Source organism: Silurus aristotelis (genome assembly GCF_946808225.1).
Source record: "Silurus aristotelis genome assembly, chromosome: 19".
Taxonomy (NCBI): Eukaryota; Metazoa; Chordata; class Actinopteri; order Siluriformes; family Siluridae; genus Silurus; species Silurus aristotelis.
In genome coordinates this window covers 17987472-18006367 of record NC_139592.1, presented here as the reverse complement: position 1 = coordinate 18006367, position 18896 = coordinate 17987472, and the positions used below count along the sequence as shown (strand labels likewise).

At 38.6% G+C, this 18896-nt stretch overlaps 1 protein-coding gene across 1 annotated transcript in view; it reads right to left on the bottom strand.

Annotated features, from left to right (window-relative positions):
• Positions 1-9723: 9723 nt before the first annotated feature.
• The window catches only part of plxna2 (plexin A2), a 213387-nt gene continuing 204214 nt past the window's right edge, over positions 9724-18896 (bottom strand). Inside the window, exons 28-32 of the mRNA XM_083570462.1 lie at positions 17556-17746; positions 16888-17057; positions 16530-16742; positions 16089-16239; positions 9724-14015 (exon numbers count right to left, since the gene is read on the bottom strand). Coding sequence (XP_083426588.1) covers positions 13920-14015; positions 16089-16239; positions 16530-16742; positions 16888-17057; positions 17556-17746 — 821 coding nt within the window. The 3' untranslated portion in view covers positions 9724-13919. The remainder of the gene's footprint in view (positions 14016-16088; positions 16240-16529; positions 16743-16887; positions 17058-17555; positions 17747-18896) is intronic.

Genomic DNA, 18896 nt, shown 5'->3' with positions numbered 1-18896 from the left:
AGCAAATTAACAGAAGATACTATCATATACACTAATCTGTAGTCAAGGCAAAAGGATCAGTCGAGTAGACAAAGGATCAGTCGAGTATTTAAAAATATAAAGGCTTATCAGCGTTAAACTGATATGCAATCAATATTTAGCTCCATTAAACTGATTGCTATACAAGTCCGCTTATACCAAGCCACACTAAACCCTTTCCTGTGACTCCCTCTCTGTAATAAAGAGCAGAGATTGAGAAGGTGATCGGCAGCTGCTTCCAAAAACAAGGCATGCAGTAAGAGTATGAGCCAATCGTTTCCATCATCTGCCAGGGGGAGGAACACGAATCAGAGGCGGAAATGAAAGCCAAACACAATTCCAGCTCGTCTGTTGACGTAGGTGTTGGTAAGCATCTGCATACATAAATGAGCATTGTCATTTGAAGACAGCTTGAATCTGTTTGTTGAGCTGTCCATGATGCATGCGCAAGCAATGAGCCCTCGAGTGAGCATTTCTACATAGTAGAACATAGATTTAGACATAGTAGAAATAGGCATAAAGTGAACCTATAAGCATTTGCATCTGTCACACAAGGTGGCATTGTGTGTGTGTGTGTGTCACACCAGGCTGATATTGGATGGAATACTAAGGTAGCTTAGATGACAAAAAGAAACAATAATGGTGCTGAGCCTTGTGAATGCTCCAGTGGTGGAAAGTACACAGTATTCTGTCGATTGCTAAGTCTAATGATGTGTGCAGATATTTATATTAACATTGTAAAAGGTGAAAGGCATACTGGAGGTCTATATTAAATAGAAATTTAAAAGCAATTCACCAGGAAATGTTGTTATGGAGTATATGAAGGATATGGAGGATATGGAGGATTAGCTGCAGCAGAACAACGTCAGCGGCATGTGGAAGGGGCTCAAAACCATCACTGGTCATAAGGTCATAAGGAACCCAGCTCTCAGGCTGAGGGAGACCTGAATCTATTCTTTAACAGCAACCTGCTCCAGCCCCACCTCTATCTGCACTCGGCAACCTGTCACCTGCAAAAGTTCTCTGATGACTCTGCCATCGTCGATCTGATCACGCATGATGATGATGAGTACAGAGGACTGATCCAGAACTTTGTGGACTGGTGCAAACAGAGCTGCCTCCAGATAAATGCAGGGAAAAACAAAGAACTGGTGGTGGAGGCACAAACAAACTTTATTAACACCAGTGAACATTCAGGGAAAGGAGATTGGACAGATAATACTGATGCAATTTATAAGAAAGGACAGACCAGACTCTTTCTGCTGAGGAGACTATGGTCTTTTGGAGTGCAGGGAGAGCTACTGAAGACCTTTTTTGACTCTGTGGTGGCTTTAGCCTTCTTCTATGGTGTGGTCTGCTGGTGCAGCAGCATCTCTACTGCAGACAGGAAGAGACTGGACCAACTGATCAGAAGGGATTCCCCTGGACACTGTACAGGAGGTGGGAGAAAGGAGCAAAACTATCATCATTGCTGGAGAACGACTCTCACCCCCTGTATGAAACAGTTTCATCTCTGGGCAGCTCCTTCAGTGACAGACTGTTACATCCTAAGTGTTTGTAGGAGCGATACAGACGGTCTTTTCTCCCTGCTGCTATTAGACTTTACAATCAAAGCTTCTCCCTGTGAACCAGTCACCAAAATATACACAGTTATTACTGTTTAACTGTGCAATAATAACAATAACAAAGTTTTTTATGCAATAAATTTGCAATAACGATAATTTAAAACCATGCACTGTTACCTTATATGTTTGATAGCGTAACTACCTACTTGTGGTCTTTTTTTTCTTCTTTTGGATTTCTACATTGTGTTGTATATACTGTATAATGTTTCTACTTTTATATATATATATATATTTGCACATTTGTATATTTGCACATTTTTTTTCTTTGCTGCTGTAACACAGAAAATAGATCTTTTCTTATCTTGTAATGTTTATCCATTTATAGTATGAAAACAATCTAGTTCCTGTAATCATTTACTTTATTGCAGCTATCATTTGTCAAATTCTATACCAGACAGTCTTTTCACACTTTTCTTACTTTAAGTAAATAAATCATAAGGCTGTGAAAGAAAAAGGATATATATTCAGATTTTTTTTAAATGTCAGACTGTAATATAATACTGACATTAGAGACCCTTTTCATGAAGAAACATCTTGCAGAAAGCCATATCAACGATTATACATTCTTTGTTAAACAGCATGTCTTTTTTTTAATTAATTCATTATATTGAGTATTCGGGCCTTTGTCATACATACAAATACATATATATGATGTGACGATGGGCCTCTGCCTCATGAAGGGGCAAGCTCAGCGTGAAGGACAAGGAGGCGTGGCGTCGTGAAGAGACACGGTTGGAGTTCAATTAGAGTGGCGGCTTCTCACTTCAAGGCTGGCGGTGCCTATAAAAGGCTGTCGGGAGGACAGTGAGAGGGAGAACCTTTGGTTCCTGGCTAATTGTGGCTCTCTCCCCATCCTATCTCACTACAGGCTAGACGGCAGATGTGGTAGAGGAATTTCCGCCAATCCTGGCAACGCCACGTAAAGGTGGGAGACTCCTCGACCTTGCGGCAGGAAGTCTCTGTTTGGGCAGAGCCAGGCTGCCTGTCGGGACCTGAGGCATAGGAGTGTGGTGGGAAAGCCACGCTCCTTTCCCTGCTCCAGCCACTTCACACTCCTATTCCTGAGCACCAGAAAACTTTTCCCACTTTTTTTACTTTCAGTTTTAACCCCCAATAAAGACCCCGAATGTAAGTTTCCCATGTCATTGCCATTGTGGGCATAAAAAAGCATTAATGTGTGCAGATCGCAACAGACGTGTTTTGCCAGTCAAACTTGGCTGTAACAGTTTTCCTCTGACCAACCAATCAGAAGACGGAAAAATGAGGCCAATTGGTGAGGCCACCAATTTAAAGACTGAATGTTTAAAGAAACAGACCCATTGCTAATATAGTTTAAGGTACATCGGCCAGCACTACTGATTCTGAAGGCCCTGGGCAGATTAGATTGACATGGCAGCACATAGAGGCTGAAATCTGATTGGACAAAAGATTTAACATCCACATATGCATACTGGAAGCAGTGCAGCCAAGAGAAACACTACAAAATGAAAAGAAGAGACTGTTGGGAATAAATTAATAAAATTCCATGGAACAATAGTAGAATATATAAAGTATCTCACAAGAGTGAGAGAAAATATTTTTTTCAATTATGACTCCATAAATAATTGAAGGTTTTAATTTCACCTCTTTTATATTTATTTATTTATATATATATGATAAAAACTGTCGCTGGGTTAATCGCGCGCTAATAAAATTTGTGGCGCTAAAATTTATTTGCGTTAACAATTTAATTCTGACAGCCCTATATACAGTATACAGTACACTCGATCTCTGACAATATTTTTTGTTTAGTTTTTCCTTTTTCAGTCAGTCCATGTAGTGTAAATCCTTGCATTGATCTTTTTATTCCTCTGTCCATTTATTTATAACTTTCCAGTAGCTTTTTCTTTATCTTCTCATTCTCTCACCATCCATTAGATCTGTGATTCCTGTCTTTTTCTCCATTTCTCTATTTATTCCCCCTCTCTAACCCTTTTTTTTATTATCTCTTTTTGACAGGTAGCACTGGAAGACGATTTAGAAGAGGAGGTGGGTTTTTTAGCTCATTGTGTGTCATAAAACCAGATTCCAAGATGACAGGAGACAAAATCACAGCTGCTGCTGCTGTTAAACAGGGACAAGCACAATTCATTTTGCAATGTCTATTAGAGTGTCAAAGTGACTGAACTATCCTGAAGAAGGCTCACCTTTTATCTCAGGGGCATCGCTAATTTTTCTTCATGACAGAAATGTGCAGTGGTGTGAACAATCTGATAGAATTTCACAATGCACATGCTCAGAATTCAATATTGACATTCAGAGTTTTATGTGAGCATTGTGATCCAACTTGAATGTCTTGCCCTTCACACTGGGAAAAAAATATAGCAATGAAATTAAAAATTAAAATCTCAAAATATGCCCTTTGCCAACTGGCATTAATTATTTTAGAATTTACATCCTAATCCAGGCAAATATAATCCATAACCTTTAGTCTGTCAGCTCCCTGCCACTTCCCAAAATGGCATTATAAGTGCATTAAGCCCCATGTGGGTTTGAATTGGTCTCAGTGGTACAGGATTACATTCAGACAAGGATTACCCCCTCTCGTCAATAACAATAGAGTTATGTAAATGTGTGTGTGTGTGTGTGTGTTTGTGTGTGTGTGTGTGTGTGTGTGTGTGTGTGTGTGTGTGTGTGTGTGTGTGTGTGTGTGTGCAAGTGTGAGCACGTGCGCACACATTGCTAATCTTACTTGCTCATGCCGATTTCTCCTGTACATTAGGATTCAAACATTCCTGTCAACACAGGCCGCTCAGCTGCTTCTTCAGTCCCTTGTCATTTCAAAACTGGACTATTGCAGCTTGTTCCTGGCATGTCTGTGCCATTTGACCTCTGTAACTGATCCAGAATGCAGCTGCACAACTGGTTTTCAACCTTCCTACATCCTCACACACCGGCCCATTGCTATACTGATTCCATTGGCTTCCTAAGGTTGTAGACTCAGATTTAAAACACTGATGTTTGCCTACAAAGTTTAAAACAGACCCACCTTCCACAAAATTCACATGCACGGTGCCACTCATCAAACTAATCAACTGTTCCCACTATCTTTCAGGGTTCATGGAAGACATGCATCAAAACCGTTTACTGTTCCTAGGCGGTGGAATAAACGTCCCCTTGATGTCCAAACATCTGAGTAACTAGCATTCTCCAATTATGCCTAAAGACTATCGATGTGCATCTCCATAACTGAGGCTGATGTGATTCGCATCTCGATGCTTAGCCAACTATATGATACAATAAAGATACAGTACATATGAAGCAGCTACTGGTGTGATACGATACAATTCACCACATTTCAAAAACAGGCCTTTATAGAGCAAAGAAATAAAAGAAAAAATTATGCCTCATTCTCTGTAGTTTTGGGATACATCATATTCGTGTAGAAGCAGTGTGGTGCTGAGAGAACGCACCTGAGAAACAGTGTAGCGAGGAGAAATCAATCTACATACACTAGCTGATCACTTTCTAAATAATAAATGTGTAGAGCATCTACTAATAATTATATATATTAATTCATTCATTTTCTCCCGCTTATCCGTAATTCGGGTCGCGGGGGCAGCAGTCTAAGCAGGCCCCCGCCTTCGACTGCTGCCCAATCCTTACAGCACCGTCCCTTACGGTCCCTCCTGCAGGTGGTGAGCCCACGGGAATAATTATATATATATTTAATATATATGTTTTAAAATTATGTAAATATGTTCAAAACAATGCACAATTTTTTCATCATTTTTAACATTCCAGAGTTATCATTTAAATCAATGCATCACATTGTTAACTTTTTGCCAATGCACAGATGTGAATCGGTGAATCTTTACATCCCTACATCCTCCAGCTGTCCTCAAATCAACACAATAAATAATGTGTTGTCTGTGTGTGTTTAGACTGAAGCTATTTTACTCCATGACCTGTGTAATGTGAGAGACCTCGTAGCACTCCTGTAAGTCACTTTGGATAACAGCATCTGCCAAAGGTTATAAATATAAATTAAAAGAAATACACATGAAAACATAATTCAGCAGCTCAGTAACTTCTACAGTCAAGCCTGTGATTTTTGACACAGAAAAGTAATTATTTCAATATTTAAATAGGTACCAAAATGTAAATTCATATATACTCAAATAGGGTTACAGACACAGGGCATCCGAGCAAAACAAAAAAATTATTCAATTGTTTTTTTTTTTTTACCACTAATTTGCATGCTCACATCAATTATTATGTCATGTTATGGTCAATGAACCTGGTGAAACTCGAAGTGTGTGCCCACCGCCTGGAGAAGTACCTTTACTTATACACTCAGAAAGGAGAGGCGTGGGTTGGGTGACGTCACCTCAGCCTTCAGAGTTACCAGTGGGAGAACTGAAAAGAGTGACGTCACATCAGTAAGCAAAGCTAAATCCAAATTAAAATTATGGATAAAAAAAAAAGTTTTAACCCTCAGGAGCCCAATTCAGAAAAAAGAGGGAAGAAATAATGACAAAACGTTAAAAAAAATAAAAGTGTGTATGCAGCTCATCTCGTTATGAGGATAGTAAAGACTAATGCATTTAATGAAATAGGCTAATAGCTATATCACTGAGGTTATGCTGTGTTGTTTGCTAATGCTTTTATGCAATATTTCTTTGAGCTGCATAACATTTTTTTATTTGGTGTGTAGTTTATCATAATGTGTGTATCTTGCAACAAAAAAAAAATAAATACAGCCTAACTAGTCTAGTTGGGTTTTGGTTAAATAGCACTTATAGATTTGGTTATTTTTAATTGAGGTGATGTCATTAAGGTTTTTTGTGATTGTACTGAAGAGGTCCTGAACTGAGTTCAGTAAGGGGGAATCTTCAGTGCAGCTTAAAAGACTAATTTAAAAAACATATATTATAAGGATATAGATGTTGTATGTATCTTATGGCTACTTCTAGCCAAGGAGTTTATGGCAAGCACCGCAATGGCTAGAATGTTTGATGGTACGGCAACAGCAAACTTTTAATGGTTTGATGGTACGGCAACTTAGCACCAACATACAGTTCAGCATCAGAACATTTACAGAGGAATAAATGATGGAAGAAACACCTAACTCTAACTTGCCACAACACCCATGGCTTATTTGTGTAAGATTTTGGGTTCATGATCATTTGAATAGATATCAATCAGTGTTTAATTAATCAATATAATTTGATTACTAGATTAGTCTGCTAAGAGTTTTTAATATAAACTGAGTTGATTATTTAACAGTTTTGTGATGAGATAAAATAATAATAAGACATTATAGTAATAATAAATCATAGTGCTTGGATACTTAAGTACATTAAAGGCAAATACTTTTGTACTTTCACTCAAGTGAAAGTTTAAATGGAGCACTTTTACTTTTACTGGAGTATTTTACCTAATGTATCTCTACATTTATTTAAGTACATGGTTTGTGTACTTTGTCCAGGCCTGATTATAATCAAGTATAACCTTAATTCACCCTCTGTAGTTTCTTTCTACAGTTTCTGCTATTTCAGTTGTCATAAAGATTGCTAAAAAGGCATTTTTACTAGTTCTGTGTACAGTGTGTTATTTAGATATTATTAGCAATTTAGCATTGATACTGCTAACTACTGTAGCTAGTAAAATCAGGCAACTATAAATAAATGCAAAAGTTTGAGATGTGTTTTTTATTTTTTATATACTAAATTTAGTAAAATGTAAAAAAAAGTAAAATGCACTTCTCACTGGAACTATTTCCTGCCATTAAGGTCTCTCACCGTAGCACAGGGTGAAATATTTATGTCCAGCTATCACAGCTTATTTAATTTTTGATACAGTGAACTTATGAACGACCAGATGGACTAAATCAGACCTCTGTTGACCTGCTAATTAGACATAGACCTGGCTGTGTGCATTCAACATTGACCACATGGAGAGTATCAGTGACAGAATATATTGGCTTAGAGAAAGAGAGAGAGAAGAGAGAGAGAGAGAGAGAGAGAGAGAGAGAGAGAGAGAGAGAGAGAGAGCATGAGAGAGATTGTGTAGATTATATAAAAAAAAATTTTTTACTCAAAATATTGACCTCAGCGGCCAAAACATACTGTTTATTATTTATACCATATTCATAAAGAACATTTTTTAACATGTACAAATCCTTGAGGCTAATGAATATTATTGCCTCAGCTCATCCTCCTTTACTTGAATGCCTGTGCTTCAAGATATTTTCTGTATTGATTAAAAAAACGGTGGCATCTACTGCAATCCTTTACAAATGGCTCCTGCAAGGTATTTTGCCCGAGCATCCGATCAGTACTCATTACTTCATTTCCACTGTAATACGATTTGGCTACGAGGGCTGTTGAGAAAGTGTCAAGTTGAGCCTAATGTTAGACCGTGAAGACAAACTGCATACCCAGGCTGCATTTGCAGCATCGCTTATCTTGTTACGCCACTTGGTCAAGTGTGAGCAGTCACTGATGGCAGGGTTTAAATTGCATACTAGGATTAACTCTGTCTAAATGGGATAAATGGGCAGACATTTTTGTTCTTAAGGGTTGCAAGGGGGGCATATGGTGAGACAGTGGTAGAATTGGTATCAAAACCCTTCTGGCTGTAATAACTGCCTTTTGTATTTTTGTCATTTGTGGAGAGTGGGGTTAGGGCTGCTCCTGTGCTTACTTGCTTGCAAAAGAATGGAAACATAACAGCTCGGAAAATCATTATCAAAAATGTTAAAGAATGTTTTAAATTAGCTGTTTGTTTTGCCTGCATGTAAAATCATAACAGACTACTTAATCAGTTACAGTATCAGTTAGCTTGACTGGCTGTTGACAATGCTGAACTAATTAGTTAGCATGTCAAATTTTTTAAAAATGATTCACAATGTGGTGTCTGTTATAACAGTGTTAACATTACAAAAGAAATGTCACTTACAAGCAAAAATTGTTTCTATCTGGAAAGCTTAATGGCACAGAAAATAAGTTAAATATAGTTTACCAGCTGTCATTCATTTACCATTTTTTAAAATAAGTTATACAGTAATATACAGTGATCAGCCATTACATTTAAACCACCTTGTTGAGGTCTGCCAATATAAGATACAAATCCTTTAAGTCCTGCAAGTTGTGAGGTTAGACGTCCATGGATCAGGCATCTTTCTCTCTCTCTCTCTCTCTCTCTGTCTCTCTCTCTCTCTCTCTCTCTCTCTCTCTCTCTCTCTCTCTGTCTCTCCCCCTCTCTCTCTCTCTCTCTCTCTCTCTCTCTCTCTCTCTCTCTCTCTCTCTCTCTCTCCCTCCCTCTCTCTCTCTCTCTCTCTCTCTCTCTCTCTCTCTCTCTCTCTCTCTCTCGCTCTCTCTCTCTTTCTCTAACTTTTTTCTCTGTTGAGTTAAACATGGTCTTGAGGTACCTGTGTCCAGTTATCCTATCCGCCTGATGCTTTCCAATGTCCTACCCATTGATGGAGTTCTCTTTATTTAAAGAGCAATCTGTGCAGCTGAGGATGGTTCCCCATGAACAGCCTGAAAATCCATGAAATTGCTGAGCAACTCAAGAACTATGAGGATGGTATTGGATTGTAATTTAATATGAACACTCTGCTACAATGGTTTAGGACTGCAGTTTGGAGACCTAATTAGGGACCCATTACTGAATACTGAACCTCAACAATGATGGAATTGTAATGACATTCATTGTCACCCAGATGAGGATTGGTTCCCTTTTGAGTCTGGTGCTTCTCAAAGGTTATTCCTCATACCATCTCAGGGAGTTTTCCTTGCCACAGTTACCACTGGCTTGCTCATTAAAGATAAACTTATAAGGTTTGAACTTATAGGCCCTAACATATAAATACATATTTATAACCTATTTATCTCTGTTAAAAGTGCCTGGCAAATAAAACTGAATTGAATAGAATTTATTGTGGGGGATCTTGAAGGCCAGGTCAACCCCTTAAACTAGGATTAGGATATTTTACTCATAAGACTTACATAATTTTTTTTACAGGTTACAACTGGGGTAAGATCTAAGACAAATCACCGGTGAGACAAAGGCTTAAAACAATTAAAAAAATCTATTTTCTAACCAGTAAAATTTATTTATATATAACAACAGTACAAATTGAATCCTTGGCTTGCAAAATAGGTGTGCTTCATATTTACAATAGGTACACAATAATATTTAACAAAAAACTAAAGCAAATTAAAAAAGACCAAACTTTTTTTTGTTGTTTTCTTTTAAATACTTTAACATTCATACAGTTTTCACAACACTTTTATAAAACAACAATAACAGACAGCAATATGTACTATTATCATCATGGTCATTATCATTATTATTATTTTTTGTATTAACTATATTACAGACCTCCAGTGTCTAAAAACAAAAAAAATCAAAATAAAAAAGAAAGAAAATGTTGTATAAAGGTTTTGTGTAAATGTAACATTTAACCAGGTAGCATTCGGACTGCAGAGATCTCTCCCGTTTATTAATTTATTTTCTTCCTCCAATGAATGAGTGGATTAGTAATGTAAAGAGTACATGATTATAGTTCTGGAGCATGCGATTCCACCAGTGATAGCAAGATCTGAGCTAATAAAGTGCACAAAACTGCACTTTGTGCCAAATAGTAGGAATGGGGCTGCACTGTATGCATCACTGCACATTGCGTTTGTGGATTCATACTTCTAGGTTTCATGTTCTGAGGTTTTTTTTTACACATAACAGTGAGAGAGGAAAAAAAGATCTTAAACCAGACCTTACAAGAAGCATTAAGGTACAATGGGGAATGTTTGATCTGTAGATCTGGTCAATGCACTTGCTCCAATGGAAGATGTATATACTTGATCCGGATAGGTCATAATCTTTACCCGTGTATATACGGTATAATAGATCAGCAACATCCGGCGCTATTTATGAAAGTGTTCATATTTGATTTTATTTTGGATCTTGATCACATGTTGATTCCAATCCAGATCATGATGTCATCACTATTAATAGCAGTGTGAAGGCTTAGTGATTAAGGTGTTAAACTTTGGCTCAGAAGGTCATGTGTTCAAATCTCAGCATCACTAAGTGGCCACTGCTGGGCCCCTGAACAAGGCCCTTAACCATCAACTGCTCAGTGGCATGAATGTAAATAACTATTGTTCATTGTTCACTGAGTGTTATTAATTACCAGCAGAACTGAGAAGCATCTGTCAGGTGCATCTGCTTAAGAACAATTTGGTCTAGAAGGTAACCTTTTTTGTTTTTAAGTCTAAGCAAGTCGTTATCTGTGATGGTGAGTTTCAGACTAAACAGAGAGCCATTAACTTGGTCTTATCAACATTACCATTACGATTAAAGAAAACTGTGTGAGATCTGGGAAAGATAGCTGAAGCTGGAATGGGCTTGTCTGGCAAATAAAAAATATCTAGGAAGACCTGTGGATTGCATGAAGCAAGTTGCGCTTTTAAATCACCTGATGTCACTGAAATATGACATATGTCTTATGTTCATGTGCTTGAGTGTGTGCATGCATGTGTGTATATCTCTGTGTGTATGGGTGTGTGTGTGTGTATGTGTGGATGTTCGGAATGAATGAAATTCACATGCTTTAGTGCATTTTAAACGCCTATATATGACTATATACAAACGGCATTCCTGCAGTGTTTCTAACATGCTGTAGCTTGACAAATTAATCCCATGTCAGTCATGTCAGCCCTCTCATTATTCCTCACTCCCTCTTAGATTTTGGTGTGCGTTCCATGTATACTTTTTTTTTTATCTCCTGATCTTTGTGTGCAAATGACTAGCTGAGATCAAAGGCAAGCTTCAAAGCACTGGCAGGAAACTGAGAGTAAAGCCCCCCATCTAGCAATCCCACCTTCCTTTCCTCCCTCCCTCCCTCCCTCCCTCCCTCCCTTCCTCCCTCCCTCCTTTTCTCAAGTCTATCCTTCCCAAACACTCACTGCAATATGGCTCAGCAATTAAGCATTGGACATTGTCCGTGCTCTTTTAACCTTTCTTTCGCCTTCATTCAATCATCTTTTTTCTCTCTCCCTCTTTTTTGATCAGCCTCAATATTTTCAGTACTTGTCTCAGACTAAACGGATTTTGCCGATGCTGGGAGCAAGGAACAATACAGAGATGAAAGATATAAACAGACAAATGGAAAAAAGGGGGATTTAAATCTGCTTATGAGGTTTCAAAAGTCAATTCCGGGCGCACAAATTCAGTTCGAAAGCCGAGGCAGGTATTAGATCGACTTCAACAAATAACTTATTTTTTTACACCACTGAAAGACTCATGGAAGAAAATGAAGACGATTCTGGCCACAGGCTACGGTTTGCAAATTAGTCAACAAAACACACACACACACACACACACACACACACACACACACACACACACACACACACACACACACACACACCTAGCCTGTCACCATTTATGAAGTTGTCAATTGTGCAGACCTTTAAAAGCAGCTCTACTTGGTCATGCATTATAAATGAAAGCTATGTCATATCTTGTTCATGCATGCTGTTGACATTTTTCATGATGCAGAAAGGGGGAAAAAAAAAAAAACACACGCGCACACACACTCACGTACACACCAATTCAAAAAGCATGAGAAGCTTACTATCTTTCTGTACCGGTTCTTGGCATCAGCAGGGAGAGCAAACCCAGCAGCTATATCTGCTGATGATTTTTTTTTCTTTCATCTCCAGTGTCACTCTGTTCTCTATGTTAAATTTTTTTTTCCAAGGGTTCGCTCCCTTAATAAAGCATTAACCGTTTCTGACATTGATAATCAGGCTGACCTTTTGGCACTTAATCATGACACGCCACCACAGTTAGTTTAGTGCTATGTAAATGTACGGTTAGCAGGATGGGAAACTCTCTATCCTCAGTTCGCCTCTGATCCAGTCACATGCACCACACCCCTGGCACTCGAAAAGATGAACATATGGGAACAAAGACATTATTCTTCCTTTATGAGGTATTCTATAATGCATGCAAAATACACACACACTGGACCATAGGTAATACGTAATACTGCCTGGTACTGAGGTGAGCTGACCTCAAGTCAGTGCTCTCCTTCTAAGGAATGTTCCTCCACCTAACAGATGACCCAAAGGGCTTTCCTTGCTGCTGTCTTAGTCAAAAAAAAATCAAGTCTTTCAATTTTATCTAGGTTGGAATTAGTGATACAGCATTTTTTGGTTATGTAATCAAGAACGAAGAAATTGACGCAGCACATCAGATGCCCTTTCGGCCATTTTGCTTTCGAGATCAGCTCAACTGACCTCTTCTTCTGCTTCGTTTTTTTTTTTTTTTTTTTTAAGAAAACACAAACAGACAAGATAGAGGAACATTAGTACATTCACAAAGGCTTACATGTAGAAAAAAGGACGTAGAGACAGAGTTTGCAAGAGGGGGTTCCTTTTAAACAGTCTCAGAGCATTTTCCATTGGTTAAGTGCAGTCTTGGAAAACATGGAGAGACATGCTGGTCAATCTTGGACCCCTATGAACACCAAGAGTTCGGTAAGCTTTCCGAAAATACAGCTGCTTGCTCATGAGTTCCGTAATGTCCATGTTCTTCGTATGATGTGCATACATGAGCACGGTGTGGACTGCGGCTTCTCAAAAGAGATGCTTATAGAGATTTTATGATCACATTATTCAACAAAGAGGACTATCAATGTTACTATGCCTTTTAACAATCCAGAGGCACAAAGCGCTACAGAATAAATTAAATTAAAACAATAATCGTATAAAAATAAAATTTTGGAAGTCAAACCCATCCGCTGGATTTAAATTGAGGCATTAAATAAATATCCAATGCACTCTCTCTTTCTTCTGCTATTCTAACATGCGACCAGAAAGAAAAAAAAAAAATCAACAATTACAAAGAGGTATTGTAGCTGTAGTTCCGTCACATCTGCCATTCGTGGGTATAAAAACCAACGAAGACTAAACAAATACAAAAACGAACATGCACGATGCCGCTGAGAACGCTGCTGGGTCCAGCATACAGTTTTAAGCAATTTGAAATCTTGACTCGACTCCCCTTATACATTTGGAAGGCAAAAAGTAGATGGACGTGCAGACTTGCGGAGGTAACAGTTTCGACCCTTTTCAAAGAAATCCCAATTACAAGATAGCAAAAAATCCTAAGTCAGCTGTATCCCGTTTCCACTTAGGTCGCAGGACCAGGCTTTGGATAAAGGATTCATGGCACAGAGAATTTGTGTTCCATTGCTCTATCCATGTCTTTGTGTGTGTCTCAGCTCTCCAGGGACATCGCAGCAATCAGTTGGTCAACTTTGTAGGCCAGTCTCTGCTTTCTGGCCTGTTCATCCTGCTCCAGTGCTGCAGTGATCTGGAGACACAAATCAACCACTCATTAACATGTAGACCATGTCTCAGCTGATGCCACAAAGTCTAATTATATGATCAAAAAGCACTTAATTGCTGACCTAAGAACAGAAATCAAGCATCAGACAACAGTCCAGCAATACAACCGATGTCAGTCTAGAAAAATATTTGCAAGCAGGAACTATATATCCAGTAATCCTGTTTACTGTACAAACCTAAAAGTGATTACAGAGAACATTGCAAATAAGGATTTATATTGAGATTGATTATATTTATATTTATATATATATTTAATATATATAAATTATTTATATATTATTTTATCATGTCTCCTTAATTTAAACGTGCTGCTCGTATGCGTGTCACACTAATACATCATTGTGCTATTGTATATGATACCAGGAATCCATAAGCTACAAGATGTGAGGTGTGAAAGCACTCGAATATTGTCAGGACACAGTAATAAAAAAATATACGTTTGACAGCTCACTGTCAAAGAAAATGTAGGCCGTGGACGGAAACGCTGACACATGTCAGACTCTGGACATTTTCTGAGACCTTAATGCATTAATATGACATTAAAAAGAAAAATCAGTGTCAGTCTTCTTGTCTCAAAAGAAAATCTCTCACAGTTCCATTTTCCACTTGGGTTGGAGTGGAAGCCCTACATTAATACATGACTTTCACTATCACCCTCAGTTTAAAACGTGCACAGATCTCCACAAGCACACTCCAAAATGAGGTGGCATCTTCCCAGAAGAGTGGAGGATATTATAATAGTAAACAGGGACAAAATGTGGAATGGCTGTTCAAAAAGCACATATGAATCTCATAGTCTGGTGTCCACAAATGTTTGTCCATTAAATGTATTTTTTTTCCATTAGTGGCGTTGTAGTGGAATGTAAGACACAGGCTTTTCTCAGTGAAAGTGTGTTACTATCTCTCTGTCAGTTGTCTCAGAACAAAAAGTCAGAGATGTGTTTCTTACCAAGGTCTGAGGAAAATGCTATATGATATAGATTTAATTTTTACATTTAACATTTAAATAATGATTGACTGACGATGTCTGACAATGCGAGCAGGAATATATATATATATATATATATATATATATATATATATATATATATATATATATATATATATATATATATATATATATATATATATAATATGTGTGTGTGTGTGTGTGTGTGTGTGTGTGTCTGTGTGTGTGTGTGTGTTATAAACTCCAATCCTCCTGCACTCTTCTCACACTGCTCCTTCTCTCCTGCTGCCCTAAAACACTTGATTTAACTCATAAAGATCTTGATGACTGGCTGGTGAAGAAAGAATCGCATGTGGATTTACTAAACCGTATAAAACCCCCAGGCTGAACGGAGAAGACGATATGTATTTTACTAATCAAAGAAAAGTTTCTGCATCACTGCTGCTGCATCATAGCCCCTGGCATTCTGATGTACATGAAGGGCTTGTTTTTCATTCTTCCGTTCCATCACACATGTATCATGAATTCTTTAAGCTAAATGCCCCTTAGTGTACAAGCTGGTATGACTATGGTGTAAGTTGTTCTATACATAACTTATAGCATTCTGTAGATAATGTGCTATACTATATGACTGCTATCATCTATAAATAAATAAAAAAATCTTTGCACTTGCTGGTAATATATTTACAGATGCATGCAGTGCAACAAGGCTTGCAGTAGCACCGTGAGCAGATCCGATCTATACATAATCACATTTGCACAGCCACAGCTCAGTGAAATAGGTTTAGCACTTCCTCCTGCACCTCATAAAGTTTGCATCTATATGTATGAGGAGCAGACATATAAAACAGAGGAAGGAAAGTGATTCGATGTCATCTTTTTATGTTGTGCAACGGTAAGGTCAGGCACTAGAGCTGCGTTGCCATTGTGAATGAACATCTTCATCAAGGGCAGCACTTTGAGTAGAGGAGCCTGATCTGGCTGTGTATAATCATCCTCATCACAGCTCCATTCATCCTCGCTGTTTGCTCTCTTGCTCTTCCTGTGCTGTGTGTGTGTGTGTGTTTGTGTGTGTTTGCTGCAGCTCACCTCTTCGCTATACTTGCTGACGTAAGAGTAGATCTCATTCAGAGCACTCAGCATGTTAAACTCGTGGGAGTGGAGCCGTGCCTGCTCAGCCAAATAAGCGTTCATGTCTTGGTCGCTGATCGCTGGCAATCTGTTTATATCGGCGTAGTATCTGAAGACGTAAAAAAGCAATAGTTATAAGCAGATCTGTGTGGAATGTTCTTGTATTTGTTGTGCCTGTTAACATATATCTTAATCGATTGATCAATTGAATTACTTTAGGGATTATCTTCATTAAACTGATGGACTATTGAAATAACTTTTTATCTGAAGCAGGTCTATAGGGAGCTTGGTCAGGATGCCAAACCAACTTTGTGACCATATTTGACTAAGTTTACAGATTTATGCAGATGTACCACTGTACTATAAGCAGGCAAGAGGAATCAGGCCAGAGCGTCTCACCTTTCAACCCAGTTCTTGTAATTGGGGATGTCTTTAGCATAGAGAAGCTTGTTGGAAGGAGAGTCTTTTCCCAGCCTGTGCTCTGAAGTGGAACACGAGTCCATAAACGTCTGGGCCACCACTGATAAACACGCATCTGTAATGCTGCTCTTGTGAATGTCGAAAACAAACTGAGGGTTCTTAATCACATTCACCCAGAATCGCAGCGGAAGGCTAAAGAAAAGAAAAACGGACAACAAGATCTCAGCAAACGAATGGTCTAAAATTCAGTTCCACGCAAGCATTAAGAATCATAAGAGGCTCACTTATCACCATGTGTATGTTTGGATGTTTGGGAAAGCCTTGTTCTGCCACTTACCAGTTACTTTTCCAAGTGTGACGAACGTCCATGTCGTGGATGCCGTGCTTGTCTGCCTGCTCGTCCAGGAAGTCGAACATGTATTTGATCGCTAAAGGCAAGGCGCTGCCTCTGTGCACTGTGCTGAATAGAGTTTCGAACAGATCGTCCACAAACTTCTGCAGTGTACCCTAGGTTGTTCCAGGAAGACAGAGCGAGCGAGAGATTGAATACACACTTAAAAACACATACACTTCTATACTAATGCACTGCTGGACAAAAGCGCTGGAATTTATTTACAGAAGAACTAGTTGTGCCACAGACAAATCCAAAGATATATACTAGCAATTAAAATGGGGAAAAAAAAATGCTCTAAATCTAAATCTCTGCATTTACGGACTTGCTGGAAAGCTCCCAGATACTAATGGGTCTCTAAATTAATTCTTCATTAATGGCAAGTGCACTTGGAAAGTAAACCACTTAATACATGTAAAGGGCTCATTTAAAAGATGTAATTTGTAGGACAAAAATAGTATTGACTCTGAGCTACCGATGTGCACAACCAATTACAGCATGGTAAAAAAAAACACCTTTGCATGCATATAAATCCCAGGAAAGCTCATGGAATTTACTGCAAATTGACAAATGGACTTGATAATAATTTATATGGTTCTGTTATTAAAAGTCACCTTAGTAGCTAGCAGGCGGGTGAGGTAGATCTCAGACACCATCTTGCTGCCACGGTCACCCTCTTTCTGGTCTCCGTGTTCATGGTTCTTGACCAAGTGCCACACTTTTACACCGCTTTCTAGGTCTGGAGTGATCATAGGAGCCCGGGAGCGTAGGCTGTCTGGACTTCCTGTGTAGCGAAACGATGAGTCTGCGGAGAGAGGACACAGTCCATAGTGCATCGAGACAGAAAGCACGTATGGAAACGCACACACACATTGAAGCACATGGAGCTGATCGTATTCTAAATGCGATTCACTACGCCAGATGTCAAGCATATAAGCAAGTTAATATCTGATTAGTGGAATAGTTGATCTTGTTGGTCTCTGTGTAACTGGAGGACTGGTTTAAGATGGACTTTCCTCTAAACTTATAGTATGTAGTTAAGGGTTTCACATTTGGATTGTTTTAATTAATTGTGCTTCGGAGATGATCATTATATCTAATGAATGTATCAAAAATGTAAAAAAAAAAGCAACCAAAAAACCCTCAATCCTATTAGTGTTTACTTCTCAAAATTACATTTATGTATTTTTCTCTTTAATTGGAGAAATCTTTCTAGAGGCACAGTTCATTCTTTATATTCCTTACCAAAGAAGAGAACACAACACGGCCTCAGTGACAATGAGACTTGTATATATTCTTTAACCAGATTGCAGTCAAAAGACAAGAATCCAATGATTTGGAAATAAGAGGTTGTACATGTGAGTGTGTGTGTGTGTGTGTGTGTGTGTGTGTGTGTGTGTGTGAGTGTGTGTGTGTGTACAAGAGGAGTGAAATAGAATTGTGATCTTAAGCTACTGCATATGACTAAAATCCCAGTGTTCCTTCTCTGGCACCAGTCAAGGTCATGTGAGAGATGTGCTATTTTTGGCTAAGGTGCTGGCATGCTAAATCCAGGTGAAATGCTAAGTGTTGAGCATTAAATAGATATGAATCAATCAGTGGCTGCAGATGTGCCACTCTTTGATTGATAGGCATGGCGGCTGCAAGAGCTGTTCTCTACGCACTTCGGTTGAGCGCGCACACACACACACACACACACACACACACACACACACACACACACACACACACACACACACACAGAAAATCATAAAAAGTCCTCATCTGTGGTTCCTGGCCTTTTTTATGACTTTCTTTTATGTCTAAAATATTCAACAAGCCCTTTTGTAGTATAACAAGTCGAAGTGCCATTTAACTACATAACGCCTAAAAGGCTGCAAAAAGTAACATAATGATGTGAAGAACTAAATAAAGTGTGAACCTCACAAATAATGGCTGCGTTTTAAAAGCGTCAA